The sequence below is a fragment of the Lithobates pipiens genome, unplaced genomic scaffold, assembly GCF_037356315.1.
Source record: "Lithobates pipiens isolate NorthernLeopardFrog02 unplaced genomic scaffold, aLitPip1_a1.2 Scaffold_1, whole genome shotgun sequence".
In the NCBI taxonomy this organism is placed as follows: domain Eukaryota; kingdom Metazoa; phylum Chordata; class Amphibia; order Anura; family Ranidae; genus Lithobates; species Lithobates pipiens.
Window position 1 is genome coordinate 242,791,974 of NW_027507685.1, and position 24,918 is coordinate 242,816,891.

A 24,918-nucleotide genomic window follows, 5' to 3' on the forward strand; every position below is an offset into this window, starting at 1 on the left:
GCAGCAAACAAATCTGGCCCCCTCACTCGCACTATTGCCCCACCCCCCCGCACGATTCATGACCCCCTTACCTTATATAGAGAGAGGTTTCGGGTGGGGTTGCCACCTTTTCTTCAAGCCAAACCCGAACACTTTAGCGGCCGCAGCGAGCAGTGGGTGTGGCCAAATGGTTCTGACATCATCGCCCTGCCCGCGAGTGATGCCAAATCTGCCCCAGACAGCAGCCCAGAGCTCTTGGACGCCAACAGATTTGCATATGAATATTATGGTTACTTGGCGAGCCACAGCCCGGTGTGAATAATGTGTCCCGGACACATGATTCAAAACCTTAACCGTCCGGGTGAATCCTGGTCAGGTGGCAACCCTTGGTACGGGAAGGAGGACGAGAAGTGCTGGGAGGAGGATGAGGTGGCGGTGCACTGCTGAATCAATCCAAGGTAGGGCTCTAGGAGAGACTGCTGCTGCTGGGGCTGATGCTTCTCCTCCCGGCTAAACAGGAGGTGGGTCCTGAGACCCGTCCTAAGCAGTGGCGGCTGGTGCTCAAATTTTTTGAGGGGGGCGCAAACAAATGAAACAATTCTGAAAAATACTGAAAAAAAAAATCAAATGCAGCCACTGTGCCCATCAAATGCCACCATTGTGCACATCAAATGCTGCCATTGTGTACATCAAATGCAGCCACTGTGCCCATCAAATGCAGCCACTGTGCCCATCAAATGCCACCATTGTGACCATCAAATGCTGCCATTGTGTATATCAAATGCAGCCACTGTGCCCATCAAATGCAGCCACTGTGCCCATCAAATGCCGCCACTGTGCCCATCAAATGCCACCACTGTGCCCATCAAATGCTTCCACTGTGCCCATCAAATGCTGCCACTGTGCCAGAACAAATGCCGTCACTGTGCCCGATCAAATGCAGCCATTGTGACCCGCCCTCTCGCTGATTGCCTGGTACTTACCCCATCTTGTTGATAGCGGCGAGCTGTGGGATGGTAGGGTGAGCAGTAGGTCAGGCGGTGGCTCCTGTGTTCTCCATTTGTCTCTTCTTCTTTCCTGCTAGGCATCCAATCGGAGCACCTGTGCCTTGAGCCAATCAGGTTACGGGTATTAGACCCATGCCTCCTGATTGGCTGAGAAGCGGTTCAGTGTTAGAAAAGCAATCTTTCCTTGTTCGCTGTGTTTGTTGAGCTGTGATGTGATTTTCCAATAAAAGAAAGTGGTCTTCTGAAGAGTGCGGCAGTCCAGAGCTTGTTTTTCGTCTGTTGCTACTGGTAATAGCCAGCACCTGTGGCTTCCCAGCCAAAGAGAACAGTTTACAGCCTGCATGTGTGCTCCTGGAGCGGTGAGATCCCTTCTCCTTCAAAACGGTTGGTGACCGCTGCTACAATCTCTATCCCCAAATCTTTTGCAGACCCAGCAATGCCTCTGCTCCAGACAGATGGAAAATAGGGATTTCATGGACAGGATTGGATGGGATAGCAGTGGGTGTCAGTGGACATAGAGGTGAATGAAATGTCCGATCAGGTGCACCTGAAAAACTGACGGGTGGACCTGATCGGCACGCCCATGCAAAAGGGGCCTTAGAGAAGAGGAAAGATTCCCCCAACACATAAATATGTTCATTTTACACTTCTTGTAGAACTAGACCCATATTAAATGAATGCCCCATCCCTAATTAAAGTAAATGCCCTGCCTCCAATGGCTTTCTGGACTTGCATTAAAAAAAAAGGTGTCCCTAAAAACTTTTTTGAAATGTTGGCAACTATGAGGGCCCTTGACCTAGGCAGGCATTGGCTTCAGTAAACAAGTGATTCGCTCTGCTTCTACACTGAAGCTGATACCCGCCCGGGTCAGAAGCCCCTCCCCTCTCCAAAGTATAGACTCGGGAAGTAAACTGCTAGCTGGAGGGAGATCCCGCAGCTCACAATGGGAGTAAAGGGTCCTGGATGAGTGGCAAGGGCTGCAGGATGGGGTCGGGGGGGGGCCCTTCATGGTTCTTGCATCGGGGCCCTGAAGGTTCTAGTTACGCCTCTGATCGGAAGCAACGTTCAGCGACGGCCATCTTGGTACACCCCACAGTCAGCCACAGTAAGGATACTGTGAGAAGGTGGCAAGCCAACATCTATTTACACCCACCAGAGTCTTGAATTTCACACTTATTTTTACCAGTCAACCACTTACGGACCATCCGCCACAGTCTTACTGCGGCAGGTTGGCTGGGCTGAACAAATTGATGTTACCTTACGTCGCTTTTCCTTTTGGCCACTAGGAGTGCGTGTCGCTGGAGGGGCGCTCGCCTGTGGGCACGATGACCGTCAGGCACCCATGATCGCTTGTGACAGAGCGAGAACCGGGATCTGTGTTTCTTTCAGGGAAGTAGAGACAGATCGTGTGTTCATACTAAGTATGAACACTGATCTCTCTCTCCTTCTAGACAGTCCCCTCCCCCAACAGTTAGAACACAGTGAGGGAACACAGTTAACCCCTTCCCTGCCAGTGACATTTATACAGTAATCAGTGCATTTTTATAGCACTTTATTGTTCTATAGTTGTCAATGGTCCCAAAAATGAGTCAAAACTGTCCAATTTGTCCACCACAATATCGCAGTCCTGATAAAAATCGCAGATCACCGCCATTACTAGTAAAAAAAATAAAAAAATAAAAATGCCATAAATCTATCCCCTATTTTGTGGATGCTATAACTTTTGCCCAAACCAATCAATATACGCGTATTGCGTTTATTTTGTTGTTTTTTTTTTTTACCAAAAATATGTAGAAGAATACATATTAGCCTAAACTGAGGAAAAAATTTGTTTTTTTGAAAAAGATCTGGGATATTTATTATAGCAAAAACTAAAAGATATTGTATTTTTTTTTTTAATTGTCCCTATTCTTTTTTTTATAGTGCAAAAAATAAAAGCCGCAGAGGTGATCAAATACCACCAAAAGAAAGCTCTATTTGTGGGAAAAAAAGGACGTCAATTTTGTTTGGGTACAGCATTGCACGACCGCGCAATTGTCAGTTAAAGCGACGCAGTGCCATATCGCAAAAAATGGCCTGGTCATTAAGCAGCCAAATCTTCCGAGCTGAAGTGGTTAACTGAGCTTATATATTGTAATACAGTGTTTTGAAATCCATGTTTTCATGTTAAATTTTAAAAGCAGCGGCAAGCTGATCTGACAGAACACCTCAATCCAACCCATAAACAGACATATCATATCACCGCTTAACTTCATTCCACCCCATAAACTCAGTCCAACTCATAAACCTAATCCCTTAACTTCAACCCACCACATAAACATAACCCTTTAACTTCAACCCAACCCATAAATTTATACCTCAACCTCAACTCTTAAACCTATACCCTCAACCTCAATCCAACTCATAAACCCAATCCCTTGACATCAACCCATCCCATAAACATAACCCTTTAACTTCAACCCATCCCATAAACGCATACCTTAACCTCAACTCATAAACCTATACCCTCAGCCTCAATCCAACTCATAAACCCAATCCCTTGACATCACCCCATTCCATAAACGTAACCCTTTAACTTCAACCCAACCCATAAACTTATACCTCAACCTTAACTCTTAAACCTATACCCTCAACCTCAATCCAGCTAATAAACCCAATCCCTTGACATCAACCCATCCCCTAAATGTAACCCTTTAACTTCAACCCATCCCATAAACTCATACCTCAACCTCAACTAAACTCATAAACCTATACCCTCAGCCTCAATCCAACTCATAAACCCAATCCCTTGACATCAACCCATCCCATAAACATAACCCTTTAACTTCAACCCATCCCATAAACGCATACCTTAACCTCAACTCATAAACCTATACCCTCAGCCTCAATCCAACTCATAAACCCAATCCCTTGACATCAACCCATCCCATAAACATAACCCTTTAACTTCAACCCATCCCATAAACTCATACCTCAACCTCAACTCAACTCATAAACCCATTCCCTTGACATCAACCCATCCTATAAACTCATACCTTAACCTCAACTCATAAACCTATACCCTCAGCCTCAATCCAACTCATAAACCTAATCCCTTGACATCAACCCATTCCATAAACGTAACCCTTTAACTTCAACCCATCCCATAAACTTACACCTCAACCTCAACTCAACTCATAAACCTATACCCTCAACCTCAATCCAGCTCATAAACCTAATCCCTTGACATCAACCCATCCCATAAACTCATGAATTTAAACCAACCCATGAACTTAAACCTTAACCCAACCCAAAACCTTAACATTTAACCCTGCCCTAAACCTAACCCTTAAGTGGAATCTATCCTCCGTCACTTGAAGTATCTGACAAAACATTCCATATTTATTTTGAAGGTATCCTTTCCTTGCAAGTTTCCCGTGTCTTGTCCCAGAATTCAAATTGGTGGAAGGAATGTTTTAATGTGTGAAAACTGCAAATGGATTCAAAACCAATAAAATATTGAAACAGTGGAAAGTTAAAAGGAAAATCATTTACCTTCGTTATACATGGCTGCCACCATTTTTAGGAGTGTGAGCGCTAGAAGCCTTATTGACTGTTCCATCGTGGCCGTCCTTCACACTGATATTTTATTTCCAGAAAGAATCCGAATCTTCCAAGCAGACAGCGGCACCTACGGAGGAAATGGTTTTCACAGCTGAAACCAGCACAATGAATAATTTGTTTCGGTCAGGGAAAGGAGACATTTTCTGCTAGGATAATCTGAAGAGAACACTATTAAAAATGCACGTATGCCTGAAATACCAGCTGAGTTTTACGAGACGGCTGAGAGCATCCTACAGAATTATTGGTCATATTGGGGTCGTCCCAAGGGCAAGATGCATAACAGCAAAGTAATTTGCTCATATGGGGCAAATCAACAGGTTTGTTTTAAAGCAGAGCTATAGGCAAAACTTATTTTTTTGGATAGATAATGCAAGGGAGGGCTATAACCCCTGTCAGTTTCTTTTTTGCCATGCCCCCCCCCCCCCACCCATAGCAGCACATATTCACTTTACAAGCTCCCCAATGCTTGTAAAGTAGTTCGACTCTACTCAATGGAGAGAAGAAAATACTTGTACTTCCAGTTATAAAGGAACATGTGGCTTATTCACTTTCCTATCACCAAGTTCAACCAGCATTAAAACTACAAAAAGATATGCACTGGCTGTTTATTGAGTAGTTGTGAGTAGGGATGAGCCGAACCCCCCCCCCCCCCTCCGTTCGGTTCGCATCCAGAACATGCAAACAGGCAAAAACTTTGTTCGAACACGCGAACACTGTTAAAGTCTATGGGACACGAACATGAAAAATGAAAAGTGCTAATTTTAAAGGCTTATATGCATGGCATTGTCATAAAAAAGTGTTTGGGGGCCTGGGTCCTGCCCCAGGGAACATGTATCAATGCAAAAAAAGTTTTAAAAACAGCCGTTTTTCGGGAGCAGTGATTTTAATAATGCTTAAAGTGAAACAATAAAAGTATAATATTCCTTTAAATTTCCTACCTGGGGGTGTCTATAGTATGCTAAAGTGGTGCATGTTTCCCGTATATAGAACAGTCTGAGTGCAACATTTTTTAAAGAAAAAAATTCATTTAAAAAGTAGTATATAATAAATTGTCCAATCCGGCAATACACATAAAAGTTCATTTATATAAATGGCATGGAATTTCCCCACAGGGGAACCCCACGCCAAAATTGAAAAAACAAAATGGCATGGGGGTCCCCCTCAAAATCCATACCAGACCCTTATCCGAGCACGCAACCTGGCAGGCTGAAGGAAAAGAGGGGGGACAAGAGAGTGCCCCCCTCCTGAACCATACCAGGCCACATGCCCTGAACATTGGGAGAGTGCTTTGGGGTAGTCGCCCCCCAAATCAACTTGTCCCCATGTTGATGGGGGCGAAGGGTCTCATCCTCTCAACCCTGACCCGGTGGTTGTGGGGGTCTGCGGGCGGGGAGGACTTATTGGAATCTGGAAGCCCCCTTTAACAAGGGGACCCCCCGATTCTGACCCCCCCCGTTTGAATTAGTAATGGGATACAAGTGTACCCCTACCATTTCACAAAAAAAGTGTCAAAAAAGACAAGAGACGGTTTTGGACAAGTCCTTTATTAATATCTTCTTCTTTCCCCGTCCGGCATCTTTCTTCGGCCAAACACTTTTTTATGACAATAACTTGCATATTAGCCTTTAAAATTAGCACTTTTGATTTCTCCCATAGACTTTAAAAGGGTGTTCCACGGCTTTTCGAATTTGCCGCGAACACCCTAAATTGTTTGCTATTTGGCAAAAGGGCGAACAGCCAATGTTGGAGTCGAACTCATGCTCATCCCTAGGTCTGCCGAATACCGTATAGTGAATGGAACCTGGGGAAAAACTGCGAAGCTGGTCTGGGGTCTGTGCTACACTATGCTGATGGAACATGCAACAAATATAAAGTAGGCTTTATCCCAATTCGGCTTCAAAAGTGAAAATACACTTTAAGAAAGACAAGGCAATTTTCCTTATATTCTGCTGGTTTATTTTAAATCACTTTATTTTTTCAGTACACCCTAAACTGATATTATTTCTATTCAACTTCTTGGTGATCACATAACACATATGTGCAGTGCAAGGAAGGTGGGCTTTAACATTCTCATGTTGTACATATGTGTTCATGTGGTTTAAAGGCTGCTGAGAAGGGATAGCAATGGGTTAAGTCAAAGAAAAAAAAAACACAAATAAACACATGTTTTGATTGAATGCTTTACCAGCTGTTTCTATTTAACAAAAAAAAGAACTCAAGGCTATTGGCCTGTGACTCAGCGCAAGAGGTTGGGACATTGCGTCCTGCCAGCAAGCTTATCGTAACTTATGTAATGCATGCAACATTGTTTCATGGGAAAGCTCAATGTAAAGTAATTTTATATCCTACAGCGGACCCTTGTAATTCTTACATTTACATTGCCTTGAAAAAGTATTCACACCCCTTGAAATTTTCCACATTTTGTCTTGTTACAACCAAAAACGTAAATGTATTTTATTGGGATTTCATGTGATAGACCAACACAAAGTGTCACATAATTGTGAAGTGGAAGGAAAATGATAAAAAAAATGTTTTACAAATAAATATGTGAAAAGTGTTGGGGGGGGGCATTTGTATTCAGTCAATAGTTTGTAGAACCGCCTTTCACTGCAATTACAGCTGCAAGTCTTTTTGGGGGTGTCTCTACCAGCTTTGCACAGCTAGAGAGTGACATTTTTGCCCATTCTTCTTTGCAAAATAGCTCAAGTTCTGTTAGATTGGATGGAGAGCGTCTGTGAATAGCAATTTTCATGTTTTGCCACCAGGGCTGTCTTTAATATTGATTGGACCCTGGGCAAAAATTTTCTTAGGGCCCCCCTTCCCCCATGCAATTTCACTCTCCACCTTCTCTGAGACATACAATAAATAGCAGCTAGACTTAAAATCAGTTTACTGTATCAGATCAGGCAGCGATTGCGATTGGTTGCCAGAGGTTACAGCATTTCATTACTGCTTACTGACTGGTTGCTAGAGGTTACCGCACTCCTTAAGGTTCACTGATTAGTTGGTAGAGGTTACAGCACATTTCTGCTTGTTGATTGATTGGCTGCTAGAAATTGCTGTACAGTAATACTGCTCACTGGTTGCTACAGGTTACAGCAGGGGGGCATGATATACCTATGAATGCTGCCTTTATTTACATATCAATGCAGTTGGCCTCAGCTGTTTACATATGCATGTCACTGCTATTTACATATGAATGCCAGTATTTACATGTAAACACGGGTTTGCAGATGAGTCATCTGTACACAACAATAGGGCAGAGCTGGGCAGCATTAGTAGCAGCACAGGACTAAAACTTCAAGGAACAAGGGAATGTAAACTGGGATAGTTGGCAAGTATGAGGCAGCTGCTTTGGGCCACACAACAATGACAGGGCCCAGGGCAGCTGCCCCTTTTGCCCTGCCTTAAAGACGGCCCTGTTTGCCACAACTGGATTTAGGTCTGGACTTTGACTGGGCCATTCTAATACATGAATATGCTTTGATCTAAACCAGGGTTCTCCAAACATTTTAAACAAAGGGCTGGTTTATTGTCCTTCAGAGTCTAGGAGGGCCGCACTATGTCCAGCAGGAGTGAAAATTTTCCTGGCATCAGTGGGAGTATTGCCACATTTGGTATTAGGGGAAGGAATAGTGCCCAGTCCTTGGTATCATAGGGAGCAATAGTACCCCCATTTTTGGTGTTAGTGAGAGAAATGGTGGCCCATTGTTGGTGCCAGGTGGCAGAATAGTATCTTGCATCAGTGGAAGGAATAGTGCCTCAAGGGCCGGAAAATGAAAGCAGAGGGCCACAGCTGCAGTTTGGAGACCACTGATCTAAACCAATCCATTGTAGCTCTAGCTGTATATTTAGGGTCATTGTCCTGCTGGAAGGTGAACCTTCGCCCCAGTCTCAAGTCTTTTGGAGACTCTAACAGGTTTTCTTCCAAGATTGCCCCGTATTTGGCTCCATCCATCTTCCCATCAACTCTGACCAGCTTCCCTGTCCCTGATGAAAAAAAGCATCCCCACAACATGATGCTGCCACCACCATGTTTCACAGTGGGGGTGTTGTGTTTAGGGTGATGTGCAGTGTTAGTTTTCAGCCAAGTAATAGCATTTTGCTTTTAGGCCAAAGCGCTCAATTTTGGTCTCATCTGACCAGAGGACCTTCTTCCACATGTTTCCTGTGTCCTCCACATGGCTTCTCGCAAACTGCAAACGTGGGGCTTCTTCTTGTCAAATTTGTTTATTGAATTTTAACAGTTAGCATACATAAGTACATATGGTGGCAGCAAAATAAAAGATCACATATATGGCAATAATATTGAGTTTTAGTTCCAACATAAACTAAAAGTAGTTTAACTAAAACAATTTTAACATGGATCTAACTACTCAAAAGATTGCATCATATGTTTTATAAGAAAGGATAAAACCAACTTAGACCCGGTTAATATAAGATGACAAGGAAAAGAAACTACACAAAAGAGAAAAGGCATAGAAATAGATGCCACATATAGAGCCACAGAGATATAGTATCTGAAAAATATAAGATGACCACAGAATTTAAAAAAAAGGTCTTAATTATTATCAACAGTATGGTTTTTAAATAAAATGTAAAGAAAAAAAAGAAAATTTATTATAGAGTCTAAAATCTTATACTACATATTGGAACTACAGTATGTGCAATTGGTGTAATGATGTAAATTGGTGTAATGGTGCAAGGAAATAAATGTTCTGGTGTCAGAACTATATAAAGAGTAAATTGAAAGAGGAAAGAGAGAGAGAATAGGGGGGGAATAGAAGAGAGAAAGAAGAGAAAAGAAAAAGTAATCTTAGGTATGAGAAAAAATAGATAGGGAAGAAAGAAATGAGAGGTAGTAGGGATCCCCGGGGTAGTACACATACCATGAACGCAGGGAATGGAAGTATAAATCGAGATTACCAAGGTCTTAGTAGGGAAGCATCAAAATTGGAATGTAAAGAGTGAGTCACCCAGGGATTCCATATATCAGTGATTCTCAACCAGGGTTCCTCCAGAGGTTGCTAGGGGTTCCTTCAGCATTGGGCAATTTCTGCCTCTTAGATAAGTTCCCACTGTTCCCAAGATCCCATTGATCCTTTTTAGCTATCTGTAAGAGGGTAATTCTTCCCAATGACCACAAGTGTAAGGACCATTCTTCCCAACGGCCATCACACTAATGTATCATGAATTGTAGATTTCGATTTTTTAGTAGGGGTTCCCCAAGACCGGAGAACTATTTCAAGGGTTCCTCTGTGTTGAAAAGGTTGAGAAAGGCTGCCATATATTCTCAAAGTTGGATATTTTATCTTGGGTTATAGCCTCTGTTTTGACATGGATCATTGTTTGATTGATTCTGTTTTTAGTTTCAGCAGTTATTAAGGAGCTATGGCAATTGTTTGTTTTGCGGCTGTAGTGATCTGTAATAGGAGTTTGAATTGGCAGTAGGAGAGACTGCCCAGTTTTAAGTTTAAAAGTGCTATTGTAGTGTTGAAATCCTAAGAAACTCATATTTCCAGAAATGTTTTGCTACTGGGGACAAACAGGACTTCTTATGGGTTTCTTTCAAGAATGTCTTTCTTCTTGTCACTCTTCCATAAAGGTCAGATTTGTGGAGAGACGACTAATAGTTGTCCTGTGGACAGATTCTCCCACCTGAGCTGTGGATCTCTGCAGCTCCTCCAGAGTTACCATGGGCCTCTTGGCTGCTTCTCTGATGAATGCTCTCCTTGCCCGGCTGGTCAGTTTAGGTGGACGGCCATGTCTTGGTAGGTTTGCAGTTGTGCCATACTCTTTCCATTTTCAGATGATGGATTGAACAGAGCTCAGTGAGATGTTCAAAGCTTGGGATATTATCTCATAACCTAACCCTGCTTTAATCTTCTCCACGATCTGACTGCTGTGTTCATTGGCCTTCTGGATGCTGTTTGTTCACTAAGGTTCTCTAACAAACCTGTGAGGGCTTCACAGAACAGCTGTATTTATACTGAGATTAAATTACATACAGGTGGACTCTAGTTACTAATTAGGTGACTTCTGAAGGCAATTGGTTCCACTAGATCAGCCTTTCTCAACCTTTTCAACACAGAGGAACCCTTGAAATAGTCTTCAACACAGAGGAACCCTTGAAAAAGTCTCAAACCCTTGAAATAGTCCAGTCTCAAGGAACCCCTGCTAAAAATGACTACAAAAAAAAGTCTACAACTCATGATACATTAGCGTGATGGTCAGTGGTACGCATGCCCCTTACACTTGTGGTAACTGAGAAGAATTACCCCCTTACAGATAGCTAAAATGATCAATGGTGTCACTGGAAACTTATCTGAGAGGCAGAAATTCGAATTTCTCAAGGACCCCTAGCAACCTCTGGAGGAACCCTGGTTGAGAAACCCTGCACTTTTTTAGTTTTTAGTTAGGGGTATCAGAGTAAAGGGGGCTGAATACAAATGCACACCACACTTTTCCACACCAAATGTTTATTTTAAAAAAATTGAAAAACCATTTATCGCTTTCCTTCCACTTCACAATTATGTGACACTTTGTATTGGTCTATCACAAAAAATCCCAATAAAATACATGAACTTTGTTTAGTTGTGACATGACAAAATGTGGGCATTTTCAAGGGGTATGAATACTTTTTCAAGGCCCTGTATAAATACCAGTAGAATGTAATCACATATTAAGACTTTGCAAAAAGAAATATTGTTAACTCCATCTATGGGCCCATTCATACCACAGCACATGTGTTACTGTGCTGTGCGCATAAGACAGGCATGCTGATGTAATCTGTAACATGCATTGAGCTACAGAGCTGCACTCTTAAAGTGGTTGTAAACCCTTACAAACCACTTTGACCTACAGGTAAGCCTAGATTAAGGCTTACCTGTAGGTCCAAGAAATATCTCCTAAACCTACATGGTTTAGGAGATATTTGCCAAAAGACAGGCACCACTGTGTACGGCGCATGCACTGTAGAAAAACGAAAGAGAAACCAAAGTGGCCGCCTTGCAACTGAATGCACTGTCCGTTCGTTTCATGAGCGCGAAAGATGGGCGAAATTTATTTGACACAACTACATATGCCTATGCCCTTTCTTCTTTGCGTCCACATAAGCTCCCAGAACATATGTTTTTCATTTAAAGATTGGGATTGAGGTTGAGTCAAGTACTCTTCTATTTAAATGATAATTAAATCCCTACGTCCACTTTTCCAGATGAAGTCAAATCGGCGAAACATGTTGAAATATTTGGACGTTTTATGTTGTATGTGATTACAGTACTTTCATTGTCGAAAATAGGGAATGTGTGTACACCTATGACTGATCAAACTGTATTCCTTACTTTTATATGTCTTCTTAAAATAAACAATTTATACTTTTTATATCAATCTTGAATTATTGTGTATATAGGGTACCTCCAAAGTCCCATATCCCCAATCTACCCTTTTCATGAATTTCAGGGATGTTGGTATCACAATGATTTTTGTTTGGAGCTGACCTCTGCCCACATTTTTGACTGCTCTGTTCTTGTATTGGGAATCTGTTGGGCAACGTAGTCTAATGCCACTGGTATGAAAGGGCTCTATACAATTCCAGTGGCAAATTTTGCCAGCTGCTAGCCTTATGCTGCCATTTCTACCTATGGCATTACTAACTCTGTATAATGCTGGTCTGACGAAGGAATGAATTGGTCATGCTCCGAAATGCAGTACCGCCCCCATGACGTCAGCTCCGGTCTATGCGTTCCAGCGTGGTTCTGAAAGTCCATCGGCCATCTTGCTTCCTTCTCCCTTTCCTGTCACAGCTGCGGGCCAGCTCTCCCTCCTACTAGAGGCGAAGGACTCTACAGGATGCCTATTATGCTGACTGAGATGCTCATTTGATCTACTACATTGTAAATGTTTTTAACCACCTTTTATGAACTCCTTAATACTGCACTTAGAAGCGCCTTCTGTTTTTCCTTTAGTTAACCCTGGTGCCCAACCTGTGGTCCCGGGGGCCACATGTGGCCCTTTTTCCACTTTTTGTGTCCCCCCACTGAGTTGGTGGATGAGAGTTCTGTGTCTGCTCCGCTGATGCAGAGTGGACACAGACACTGCCCACTCTCCTCTATGAGGCGGTCAAATGGAAATGGACTGCCTGTCTGTTTCAATCCAACTGTCATCCGATCCACCATCTGTTTTTTAGTGGACCAGGTCGGATACCGGTGGGTGGCAGCGGACACATATCCACTGACATCTGCAGTTCCATAGAGAAAAATGGAGGTTCCAATCAGGTCCGCCTAAAAAACTGACTTGATCAGAACATCCATGTGAAAGGGGCCAAAATCTTCTGCTGCATGTTCACAGTCTCTGAAAGTCTCCTGCTGCATGTTTAGTCTATGAAAGTCTCCTGCTGCATATTCGGTCTATGAAAGTCTCCTACTGCATGTTCACAGTCTCTGAAAGTCTCCTACTGCATGTTCACAGTCTCTGAAAGTCTCCTACTGCATGTTCATAGTCTCTGAAAGTCTCCTACTGCATGTTCACAGTCTCTGAAAGTCTCCTACTGCATGTTCATAGTCTCTGAAAGTCTCCTACTGCATGTTCACAGTCTCTGAAAGTCTCCTACTGCATGTTCATAGTCTCTGAAAGTCTCCTGCTGCATGTTTAGTCTATGAAAGTCTCCTGCTGCATGTTTAGTCTATGAAAGTCTCCTGCTGCATATTCGGTCTATGAAAGTCACCTACTGCATGTTAACAGTCTCTGAAAGTCTCCTACTGGATTTTCACAGTCTCTGAAAGTCTCCTACTGCATGTTCACAGTCTCTGAAAGTCTCCTGCTGCATGTTTAGTCTATGAAAGTCTCCTGCTGCACGTTCGGTCTCTGAAAGTCTCCTACTGCATGTTCACAGTCTCTGAAAGTCTCCTGCTGCATGTTCACAGTATCTGCACATCCAGAGTGCATTAAACAAGCTTTAAAACAAACCTTCACTGACCGCTGTAGCTGCAGGCACTATGGAGCAATTTATTTTACAAGTTCACAATGGAAACAGTGAAGTGATTCAAGCACTCTGCTTCCCCCCATCTCCTCTTTCTGTAGAGTTGCTCTGTGTTTACAATAGGGATTAGAAGGCTGGCTGGCAGGCTGCCATGAGGGATGAGCTGAGCTACAGAGAAAATAATTCTGCTGGGAATTTCGAAAATGAATTGCACGACAGTGTCTGCAACTACAGTGGTGAGTGATGGCTTATTTCCAATCTTGTTTACGGTTTGTCATAAAAGTAAGTAAATATTTGGCTATCCCATAGCCTGGCCACAATTCTACTTTAAATACATAAATTACCTTAAAGTGGAGTTCTGCCAATTTATTTATTTTTTTAAAGTCAGCAGCTACAAATACTGCCACTGCTTTTAAAATATGGGCACTTACCTGTCCAGGGCGCCCGTGATGTTGGCACCCAAAACCGATCTGTCCCTCGTCTCTCGGGTGGAGGCACCGCCATCTTCGGCAAGGGAATCAGGAAGTCACAGCCTGTTTCCCTACTGCACACTGGTCCCTGCTGTCTTCTGGGACCTTGGTGTCTCCCAGAAGACAGTGAGGGGGGCTCGAGGAGGCGCCAGATATAGCATAGATAGCCGCAGATACTGCGGCTATCTATGCCTGGAAGTGGGAGCAAATACCTGGATTATACAGGTATCTTCTCCCCCTCCCCCCTGAAAGGTGCCAAATGTGATACTGGAGGGGAAGAGGATTCCGAAAAGTGGAAGTTCCATTTTTGGGTGGAACTCCTCTTTAAATTTGAAACGTGTGAACTGTCGTACATTTATTCAACAAGTAGAGCTTTACAAAGTCTGTACCACTTTTTTTTTTTACTAAAACACGTTATTTTTTTAGCATGTGGTTTGACAACCACTAACACCCACTTCCAGCTTCCTGCAGAAAGATAAATATAACATGGTCTACTGGCTCTGGTTCCATTGTATGCTGGGATCAGATCCAAGAGCGGCACCAGTTTATTCTCAGACATCAAATATTGCTGTGTAAAGGAAAGTAGAGACAAGCAGTCATTGTCATCAGAATTTTCACCGAACATAATGAAACCTGCAGTCATTCAGGTTTCAAATACAGTGAAGGTGACTATAACTACACTTTCCTGAAAATAACTAGGCAAGTATGTTTCTTATGCCACATACGCACGACCGGACTTTTCAATGGACTAGGTCCGAAGGTCTTTTTGGCAGAGTTCCGACTGACTTTCCGAACGAACGGACTTGGCCACACACAAGCACACAAAAGTCCGACAGATTCGAACGTGATGACGTACGACCGGACTAGAATAAGGAAGTAGCCAATAGCTGCCCCAGCGTCAGTTTTTGTCTGTCGGACTAGCATACAGACGAACTGAGTTTTTTGACCGGACTCGGACATTTTCTAAATCTAAAGTCTGTTTGATTTTTAGACAGCAAAGGTCCGATGAAGCCTACAAACGATCGAATTGTCTGGCGGATTTGTCCGTCAAAGTCCGGTCGTGTGTACGCGGCATTAGAGGGACTTAACACAGCGTTCCCATAGTGATTTTTTATTTTTTTTTCTTCAAAACACATACACACATGTTCAGCAAATCCAGCATTGTCCTACTGAAATTCTCAAAAAGGCCACCACATGCTGGGTCCCATGCCACCATCTTCTTCACTTATGTCATCAAGGGGCTGGATATCTTTTCTGTTTTCTTTCAGCCGTCTCCCTGATGACTTCCTGCTGCTACCCGAAAGCCCCTATGGATGCATAACGTGATTATCATAGGAGGCTTCAGGCAGCTGGGGACATCATTCTTGCCTAGGTGAAAAAGGTAAATGGACTGGACATGCTTCCACAGAAAAAAGGAATTACCTCCATCAAAAAAAAAAAAATCTTAAAAAGGAGGAGATAAGGAGCAATAATTTTGTAAGAAATAAAAGGAAGCACAGGTTCACTTTTGAGATTTTTCTATTTCCCTGATGTTTTCTAGAAAATCATGAAATTTTACCAAAATCTTCCATTGAATGAATTGGAGTCAATGGAGAAATCAAGGTGGTTGTTGGTGTTTTTTAAGGGCGCAATAGGCTTTAAGTCACTTCTAAAGCAGCCCACACATTAGGAATTTTTTTTATGCAACCAGCTGGTTAAACAAAAGAAAATGCCTCGATTTCCCTATCCGATTCACATTTAATGTCATCACAATACAATTATCGGTGTTACCATCTATAGACGGTGGCACTGATCATTCAGGAAAAAAACAACAGGCAACAAGGAGTGTTCTTCTCACTGATCACCAATGTAAGGAGCATTCTTCTCACTGACCACCAATGTAAGGAGCATTCTTCTCACTGATCACCAATGTAAGGAGCATTCTTCTCACTGACCACCAATGTAAGGAGCATTCTTCCCACTGATCACCAATGTAAGGAACATTCTTCTCACTGATCTCCAATGTAAGGAACATTCTTCCCACTGATCACCAATGTAAGGAACATTCTTCTCACTGATCACCAATGTAAGGAACATTCTTCCCACTGATCACCAATGTAAGGAACATTCTTCTCACTGACCACCAATGTAAAGAGCATTCTTCCCACTGATCACCAATGTAAGGAACATTCTTCCCACTGATCACCAATGTAAGGAACATTCTTCTCACTGATCACCAATGTAAGGAACATTCTTCTCATTGACCACCAATGTAAGGAGCATTCTTCTCACTGATCACCAATGTAAGGAACATTCTTCTCACTGATCACCAATGTAAGGAGCATTCTTCTCACTGATCACCAATGTATGGAGCATTCTTCTCACTGATCACCAATGTAAGGAACATTCTTCCCACTGACCACCAATGTAAGGAACATTCTTCTCACTGATCACCAATGTAAGGAACATTCTTCCCACTGATCACCAATGTAAGGAACATTCTTCTCACTGATCACCAATGTAAGGAACATTCTTCCCTCTGATCACCAATGTAAGGAACATTCTTCCCACTGATCACCAATGTAAGGAACATTCTTCCCACTGATCACCAATGTAAGGAACATTCTTCCCACTGATCACCAATGTAAGGAACATTCTTCCCACTGACCACCAATGTAAGGAACATTCTTCTCACTGATCACCAATGTAAGGAACATTCTTCTCACTGATCACCAATGTAAGGAACATTCTTCCCTCTGATCACCAATGTAAGGAACATTCTTCCCACTGATCACCATTTTAAGGAACATTTTTTTCACTGACCACAAATGTAAGGAACATTCTCACTGATCACCAATGTAAGGAACATTCTTCCCACTGACCACCAATGTAAGGAACATTCTTCTCACTGATCACCAATGTAAGGAACATTCTTCTCACTGATCACCAATGTAAGGAACATTCTTCCCTCTGATCACCAATGTAAGGAACATTCTTCTCACTGATCACCAATGTAAGGAACATTCTTCCCACTGATCACCATTTTAAGGAACATTTTTTTCACTGACCACAAATGTAAGGAACATTCTTCTCACTGATCACCAATGTAAGGAACATTCTTCTCATTGATCACCAATGTAAGGAACATTCTTCTCACTGATCACCAAAGTAAGGAACATTCTTCTCACTGATCACCAATGTAAGGAACATTCTTCTCACTGATCACCAATGTAAGGGGCATTTTCCCACTGACCACCAATGTAAGGTACATTATTCCCAATGACTAACAATATAAAGAGGATTCTTCCCACTGATTGGCAATGTAAGGAACATTCTTCCTACTGAACACCAGGGAACTGGTTTTACTGTAGTAAGGGCTCCCCAAGAGCTGACAATTATTTTAGTGGTTCCTCTGGGGAAAAAGTTGAGAAAGGCTGCTCCGTCTGAATAGTAAACTATTTGGATTGGGCTTTGAATGAGAGTTGGATTTCCAAAGAAACATCATAGTTGATAAATTAAGCATGTGGTTAACTCCACCAAAAGCTATTTTGGCTTACGTTTGGCTACAAAATCCATTTATTTTGTCTTCAATCATTTTGAATAATGCTTTTGTTAAAGAATCAGTGGCATATACAGTATATTCAATAAAGGCAGAAATACAGAATAGTCTTAAAGTGATACTAAATGATATCTTTTTACTCCAAATATAATCCAGACACATCCGCTACTTAATTTCCCTGTAATCTATTTTTCATGAAATCTTTTGTATCTATGTTTTTCTGCTTCCTCAGTAAGCTCCTGGACTATTCCCCCCTCAACTCCATGTGTTTGGAACAAGCAGTGCACATTAGTTGCAGTCATGCACACTGACACTACAAATCCTATAGTACAGGGGTCTCCAAACTTTCTAAACAAAGGGCCAGTTTACTGTCCTTCAGATTTTAGGGGGCCTAGACGTTGGTCTCAGTGGGAAAACAGTAACCCATCATTGGGGTGAGTGGGAGGAATAGTAACCCATCATTGGTTTGAGTGGGAGGAATAATGTCCCATCATTGGTGTCAGTGGGAGGAATAGTGACCAATAATTGGTGTGAGTGGGAGGAATAGTGTCCCATCATTGGTGTCAGTGAGAGGAATAGTGTCCCATCATTGGTGTGAGTGGGAGGAATAGTAGGAATAGTAACCAATCATTGGTTTGAGTGGGAGGAATAGTGCCCCATCATTGGTGTCAGTGAGAGGAATAGTGATCAATCATTGGTGTGAGTGGGAGGAATAGTAACAAATTATTGTTGTGAGTGGGAGGAATAGTAACCCTTCATTGGTGTCAGTGGTAGGAATAGTAGCCAATCGTTGGTGTCATTGGGAACAATAGTGCCCCATTGTTGGTGTCAATGGGAGGAATAGTTCCAAATCATTAGTAGTGGGAGGAATAGTAACCCATTATTGGTGTCAGTAGTAGGAAAAATAGTGCCCCATCCTTGGTGTCAGTGGAAGGAATAATGCCCAATCATTCATAGTGGGAGGAATCCCATCACTGGTACTGTACCAGTAGGAAGAATAGTGCCCCATCGTTTGTGTAAAAATAGCAACAATAATGCCCAATCATTGGTAATAGTGGGAGGAATAGTACCCCATCATTGGTTTTAGTAGGAAGAATGGTGCCCCATCATTGGTGTCAGTGGGAGGAATAATACCCAATTGTTGGTAATAGTGGGAGGAATAGAACCCCATCACTGGTTTCATTAGGAAGAATGGTGCCCCATCATTGGTGTCAGTGGAAGGAATAATGCCCAATCATTCGTAGTGGGAGGAATCCCATCACTGGTACCAGTAGGAAGAATAGTGCCCCATCGTTTGTGTAAAAATAACAACAATAATGCACAATCATTGGTAATAGTGGGAGGAATAGTACCCCATCATTGGTTTCAGTAGGTAGAATGGTGCCCTATCATTGGTGTCAGTGGGAGGAATAATACCCAATTGTTGGTAATAGTGGGAGGAATAGTACCCCATCACTGGTTTCAGTAGGAAGAATGGTACCTCATCATTGGTGTCAGTGGGAGGAATAATGCCCCATCATTGGTAATAGTGGGAGAAATAGTACCCCATCATTGGTTTAATTTGAAAGAATAGTGCCCCATCCTTGGTGTCAGTGGGAGGAATTATGTCTTGAGAGAAACCGTGCCCCAAGGCAAGCAAAGAGCCACAGGGTGAGAGAGGGTGACAATGATCCTACATAAAGCGAGATCATGAAGAATGAATGTAGCCACCCTCTAACGCAGTACCCAACTCCAGCCCTCCAAGGCGCCCCAACAAGTCATGTTTGCAGGATTTCCCTCAGATAAAATGGCTGTGGTAATTAGGAAGGCAGTGAACTTGATCAAATCACCTGTGTAAAATAATGGAAAGCCTGAAAACATGACCCGTTGGGGCACCATGAGGACTGGAGTTGAGGAACACTGCTCTAACAAAGTCCGATCACAGCAGCAAAAAAAAAGGACTGTAGAGATCTGGAGACAGCTGAAAGCAATAGAAGGTACTTTTTTGAGTTATATACTGGAATTGATTTCTATTTCCTAACCAGAGTTTAGTGTCACTTTAAAGTTCCGTTTGTTGGAAAATTTCTAACATGTTTGTTAATAGCACCATCCACAGATATGTTACAGATATAGTTATAAAATGTACATGGAATGTCTGACAGAGCCCCTTATATAAACCCACCGTCATCTTCTCTTACCGGCTTTTATAGAGTCGGGTAACTTCAGCCCCGGGCAGTCATAGAATTGCTGCGTACGACCGGACAACTGATCTTGTAGTCCAGATGTTCAGACGTCTGGATCCCGGCAGACAGTTACTTCTTCTATAGAGTCATACTAGAAAAGTGGGGAGGACTTGGGGTTGGAGGAGGAGATGGAAGTTTGCCAAACAGCAGCTAGGCTCTGTCATTTTGGTGATATGGAAAAGCATCATTGAGCAGACCCGGGCAAAGGCCACGCTCCCCTTTAACGGTGCGCCGCCTTCTCCTACAAAGCCTAATTGAAAAGAATGTCTTACAGTTTTCCAAGCAAGAAAGTTTTTCCTAAACCATAGAACATGTGGTCTATGTTGTTTAGCAGGCAATTTATAGATGTATTATTGTTACTAAATCAGATTTATATAGAGCCAACCTGTTGTTCAGTGCTTTACAATATAAAGGGAGACAGTGTAGTTACCATACAATTCAATATGGGAGAGTTAGGAGGACCCTGCTTTTGAGAGCTTAGTAGAGAGAAGTGATATGAAAGTTGGGAAGAATGAGTTGATGATGAAGGTAAAAATTCAGTAGTTGTTTAGAAGTGGCATGGGCTTTGCTGAAGAGATGAGTTTTTAGGGATCTTCTACAGGTGGACAGCATAGAAAATGGACGGACAGTAGATTTTTTTCCATAGCGGCTGGTCAGCTGCTAGATCATTCTTATGCCACGTATACATGACTGGACTTTCCGGCAGAAAAGGTGATGACGTACAACGGGACTAGAAAAGGAAGTTCATTGGCCAGTAGCCAATAGCTGCCCTTGCGTCGTATTTGGTCCATCGGACCAGCATACAGACGAACGGTTTTCCCGATAGGAATTGAGTCCATCGGACAGATTTGAAACATGTTCTATTTCTAGGTCCGTCGAAATTGACAGATCCCTGTTTTGGCTCTTCGTGGAGCGATCACGAGTGGCCGGTGAATCGGCACGCCACATGAATCGCCTCCAACGTCACTCTGCAGGCATGCGCACACCTGCCATTGCTCGTAAATCGGCTGACGTACACCTATGGAAATTCGCACAGCCATGCCGGCCTGCAACAGTATAATGACAGCTTCCGGTCAGCAAGCGGTTGAGGTTAACCTGTCACAAACCTGGGTATAATTGAATTTGACACATCATTTTCCTTAAGAGGAAATTCTCAATCCAGTATCAACTCGGGTAGGGAGGTCACATCAGGCAGCTCAGGAGGATGTGCTTCCATACACACTAGGATGTTAAGGACCTTACCATTCTGAATGGAGGGACAGGATCGCGAGTGGTGCTGAACACCGCATTCGAATCGGGGCCTGCAATTTGCGAGTCCTTCTTTGGGTTTTAGTGACTTGGGTTTTGGTTTCACTTTGGTGGTGGGTTGGAGGGAGTTACATTTGGCTTTTGTTACTGCCTGCTCTATTTTTTCTAAAATACCTTTGTCTGGAAAAGCCTATCTTCTGAATCCTCAATTAGCCATCCACTACCTTAGGCTCTGGTTCATAATTGCTAGGGTGGTTGCAAACTCAAGTTATTTGTTTCTGTATCGGTCTACTTTCAGAGATACCTTTGTCTGGTGTAACTCTCCTTTTGAATTCCCAATTAGCCCCATGCTGCCTCAGGCTTGGGTTAATTACCACTTGGACAGGTGCAACCTAAGATATCTTACGTGCATGCAAAGTTGGTGTATTTTTCCAAAGCTGGCTTCTTGTGGAGCTTCTGATTTGGGATATAATTTTGTGACCTGTTGTGACCTGTTTGGGTCTACCTTTCACATTTAGAGACTGAACTTAGAACTCCTAGTGTAGAGCAGGCTGCTAGGTAAATTTAGTTTGGCTTCCTTGTAATCAGTAGAGCAGGGATTGATTATTTAGCATTGATTAGTATTTCACAAGCTGCTGCTCTGTTACTTCCCACTGTTTTCTAGAGGATTCTAGAACTATAGTGGGAGGAAGAACAGAGCAGGCAGTCTGAGTATTTATGGGACTCCAGCCAATCCCTGGGGAGGTGTACCCAGAAGGTGGTGAGATGGCCCATAAATAGTCTGAGGCCTGACTCTGAGCAGCTAGTGCAGTCAGTGTCCCCAGGTCCTGCCCTGCTGGAGGTGATCCCTGTGCACAGGCTCTGCCTCTGAGGCAGAATTCTGGAAGCATCCATCAGGAAGGCTCTGAGGTCCTAGCTAGGCTTAGCTGGGGAGCCTGTTTGCAAGCTTAATTCCAGGGATCAAGTTGGGTTTGGAGGAGCTCACTGGAGAGAATCAGGAGGAAGTTAATGGGGAGGCCAGCTGTCTTATGGTGGTGTGAGTCTACATCTACCTCACTAGGAGGAGCCTGCTGGAAATTGGCATGAGGCAACTGATGATCCTTTGGGATGTGAGTAAGCAACCTCATTACTGAGGAGTCAATGACTGTGTGTTGCTTTTAAACTCTGGATGGGGTACCAGTCACTATCAGCTTAGAGATCCTGTGGAACTTTCATCTCAGTATTGTGCATCAGAAAGCTAAGGAATCCTCAAGTTGTCAAAGCTTTGGTTATCCCATGCTCCCCTTCCTATACTAGTTCATTGTTCCCAATAAAAACTCTAAAAGGAATCCCTTGATTGCTTCTTTGAGCCAGAAGAGGAATGAGGAAAATATTGTGTGCCTGGCTGAGTGGGATCCAAGGGGGAAATAACTGCAATTACCAGCATCTCCTAAGGAGTTGTGCTACACATATATGGATCTAAATTCGTCTGGTTCAGCAGGTACAGGACAAATTTCTATTCATGTATAGCCCCTGTGGTTGAACAGAAGTTGATTTAGTGATCGGTTTTTGTTCAACCTCCCTGTTAGAAAACAAAGTGTTCTATCAATGCTGCAGGCTATAGACTGCACCACTGATCTGTGTAGTCTGACGGTGACGAAGTCTCCCCATTGTCTGAATACAAAGACACAGAAGGGAGGATTCCCCCATCCACCTCAAATGTGTGAAAGCGGGAATCTAGTCTGCTTTTTTTTTTGTTCAACCCACTGTTTGAACAAAAAAAAGGACTCATCTATAGCCAGCCTTTGTCCCTCCCCTCGGTAACCCTCCTTGCACAATTACTTTGGAGGAGAAGGTTGAAAAGGCTATTTCCTCTTCTGACTTCTCTATGGAGGAAGGGCAGACCATTGTATCTTCTATTGAACCTGGCGGAGATGCGTGACCTTATAGATTTTTATTACAGGCTTTTGTGGTTCCGAGCACCCTACCCTTCCCCCTTCGTTCCCATGGTTCACGGGGTTCCTAACCTGCAAGTGAGTCCTACTCCCCATGTGCGGACTCCTCTCTTCTCAAGTCAGGGGTTTGTTAGCAGTTGTAACCACCTGCACCCAAGACATTTGGATATATCTACCTTTGACCGTTTCAGGTTTTCTGACCCGCCATCTTCTCCGCTACACTCTGATGTATCTATGTTATCTACTTTGCTGTGGGCAGTTAGCCCTTCCTGTTTGTTGCCACTTTCCTTTGCCCCCTTCAGTCTTTGCTATATTCAGGGACCATCGCCATAGTAGGGTACCCATATAACTTCTTCTTAAAGCGGAGGTCCGCCGAAAAAAAAAATATTAAAAGCCAGCAGTTATAAATACTGCAGCTGCTGACTTTTAATATATGGAAACTTACCTGGTGCCATCCTCCTTCCCTTCTGTGCCAACCTCCTTCCCTCTGGTGCCATCCTCCCTCCCTCCGGTGCCTTCCTACTTCCCTCTGGTGTTGTCCTCCTTCCCTCCAGTGCTGTCCACCCTGGTGCCATCCTCCTTCCCTTCGGTGCCATCCTCCTTCCCTTCCGTGCCATCCTCCTTCCCTCCGGTGCCGGTGCCATCCTCCTTCCCTCCGGTGCCATCCTCCTTCTAGTGCCATCCTCCTTCCCTCTGGTGTTGTCGTCCTCTGGGTCCCCCTCTGTGCTCCGCTGGTCCTCCTCCGGCCCCTCCCAGATCTGTCAGGATGGAGAGACGAGGAAGGAGTCGGTAAATCTGTCATTTACCATCTCCTCCCTTCTCCAAATGCACAGAGTCAGTGCTCACTGACTGTACATTTATACATGAGCATCGTAATCAATGTTTATGATGCTTCAGGTTATGAATGGAGAGGAGCCTCTGTCTCCTGTCCATTCATCTTCAAAGCAGCTGAGGCTGGAGACTGGGGAGACTGGGGAATCTGTGTCTTCAGTTCTTTTCTGTGTCTCAAAGGGGTGATCTCTCACCAAAGCCCCCCCCCCCCCCCCAACAGGGCTGACAAATCAAAATAAATTAAAAAAAGAGAGAATAATAAATAATTAAAAGTAAATTTGTAAAAAATAATAAAAGATAAAAAACACTGATACTGTCCACTTTTTTACAGCATTGTAAAAAAATAAAAAAATAACAAAAAAAATTATGAATTGTAAAAAAAAATAAAAAAAAAAATTGTAAAAAATTATAGTGGAAAAATAAATTAAAAAAATGTCTGACACAGTCCATGCCTCATCAGTGCCACCTATCAGTGCCCATCAACACTGCATATTAGTGCCACTATCACAAGACATTAAAAAAAGTATTGGTAATCGGTATCGGCGAGTACTTGAAAAAATGTATCGGTACTTGTACTCGGTCTTAAAAAAGTGGTATTGGTGAAACCCTAGTAAATGCTTTGCAAAATATTGCTTTGTACACTGTACAGAAGCCAAAGCCCATGAGAACAAAGCTATAGAAGCTCCATAAGCCTGCACTGTATTCTAACAACCCTTTCTAAAAAAAAAAAAATTAGACCTGTTCTTACATTCCATCTGAAAATGCCAGTCTTCTAGTCTTCATGCTTATAAAGGTAAAATTCAGCTAAATTTCTCACAAGTCTCTGTGGCGCAATCGGTTAGCGCGTTCGGCTGTTAACCGAAAGGTTGGTGGTTCAAGCCCACCCAGGGACGGTAAATTTTTTATTTTTTTCCTCCATCTGCCTAATCAGAAAGAAGCGTGCAATTTACCCACATATCACTCTGTTGGACACATTTTTAATTAAGCTCAGTTAATGCTTCATTTAATTTAACCATTTTGCTGCCAGGGCTTTTTTTTTTTCATTTTGTGTACACATGTAAAAATGCACTACTTAACCCTAGTGGACATCAATTGACGTCCTGGAC

The 24,918-nt window shown here is 43.0% G+C and overlaps 1 protein-coding gene and 1 non-coding gene across 3 annotated transcripts in view; one reads left to right on the plus strand and one right to left on the minus strand.

Annotated features, from left to right (window-relative positions):
- Window positions 1-19,943, minus strand: part of SRPX2 (sushi repeat containing protein X-linked 2) — a 114,889-nt gene extending 94,946 nt beyond the window's left edge. The window contains exons 1-2 of one of the 2 annotated variants that reach the window (XM_077484805.1): window positions 19,755-19,943; window positions 4,521-4,656 (exon numbers count right to left, since the gene is read on the minus strand). In XM_077484805.1, coding sequence (XP_077340931.1) covers window positions 4,521-4,587 — 67 coding nt within the window. In that variant the 5' untranslated portion in view covers window positions 4,588-4,656; window positions 19,755-19,943. The remainder of the gene's footprint in view (window positions 1-4,520; window positions 4,657-19,754) is intronic. The other variant, XM_077484810.1, reaches the window with a different exon arrangement.
- A 4,688-nt stretch (window positions 19,944-24,631) lies between these two features.
- On the plus strand, window positions 24,632-24,705 carry TRNAN-GUU (transfer RNA asparagine (anticodon GUU)). Its single transcript has one exon. It is a non-coding gene; the product is annotated as a tRNA-Asn (tRNA).
- Window positions 24,706-24,918: the final 213 nt, after the last annotated feature.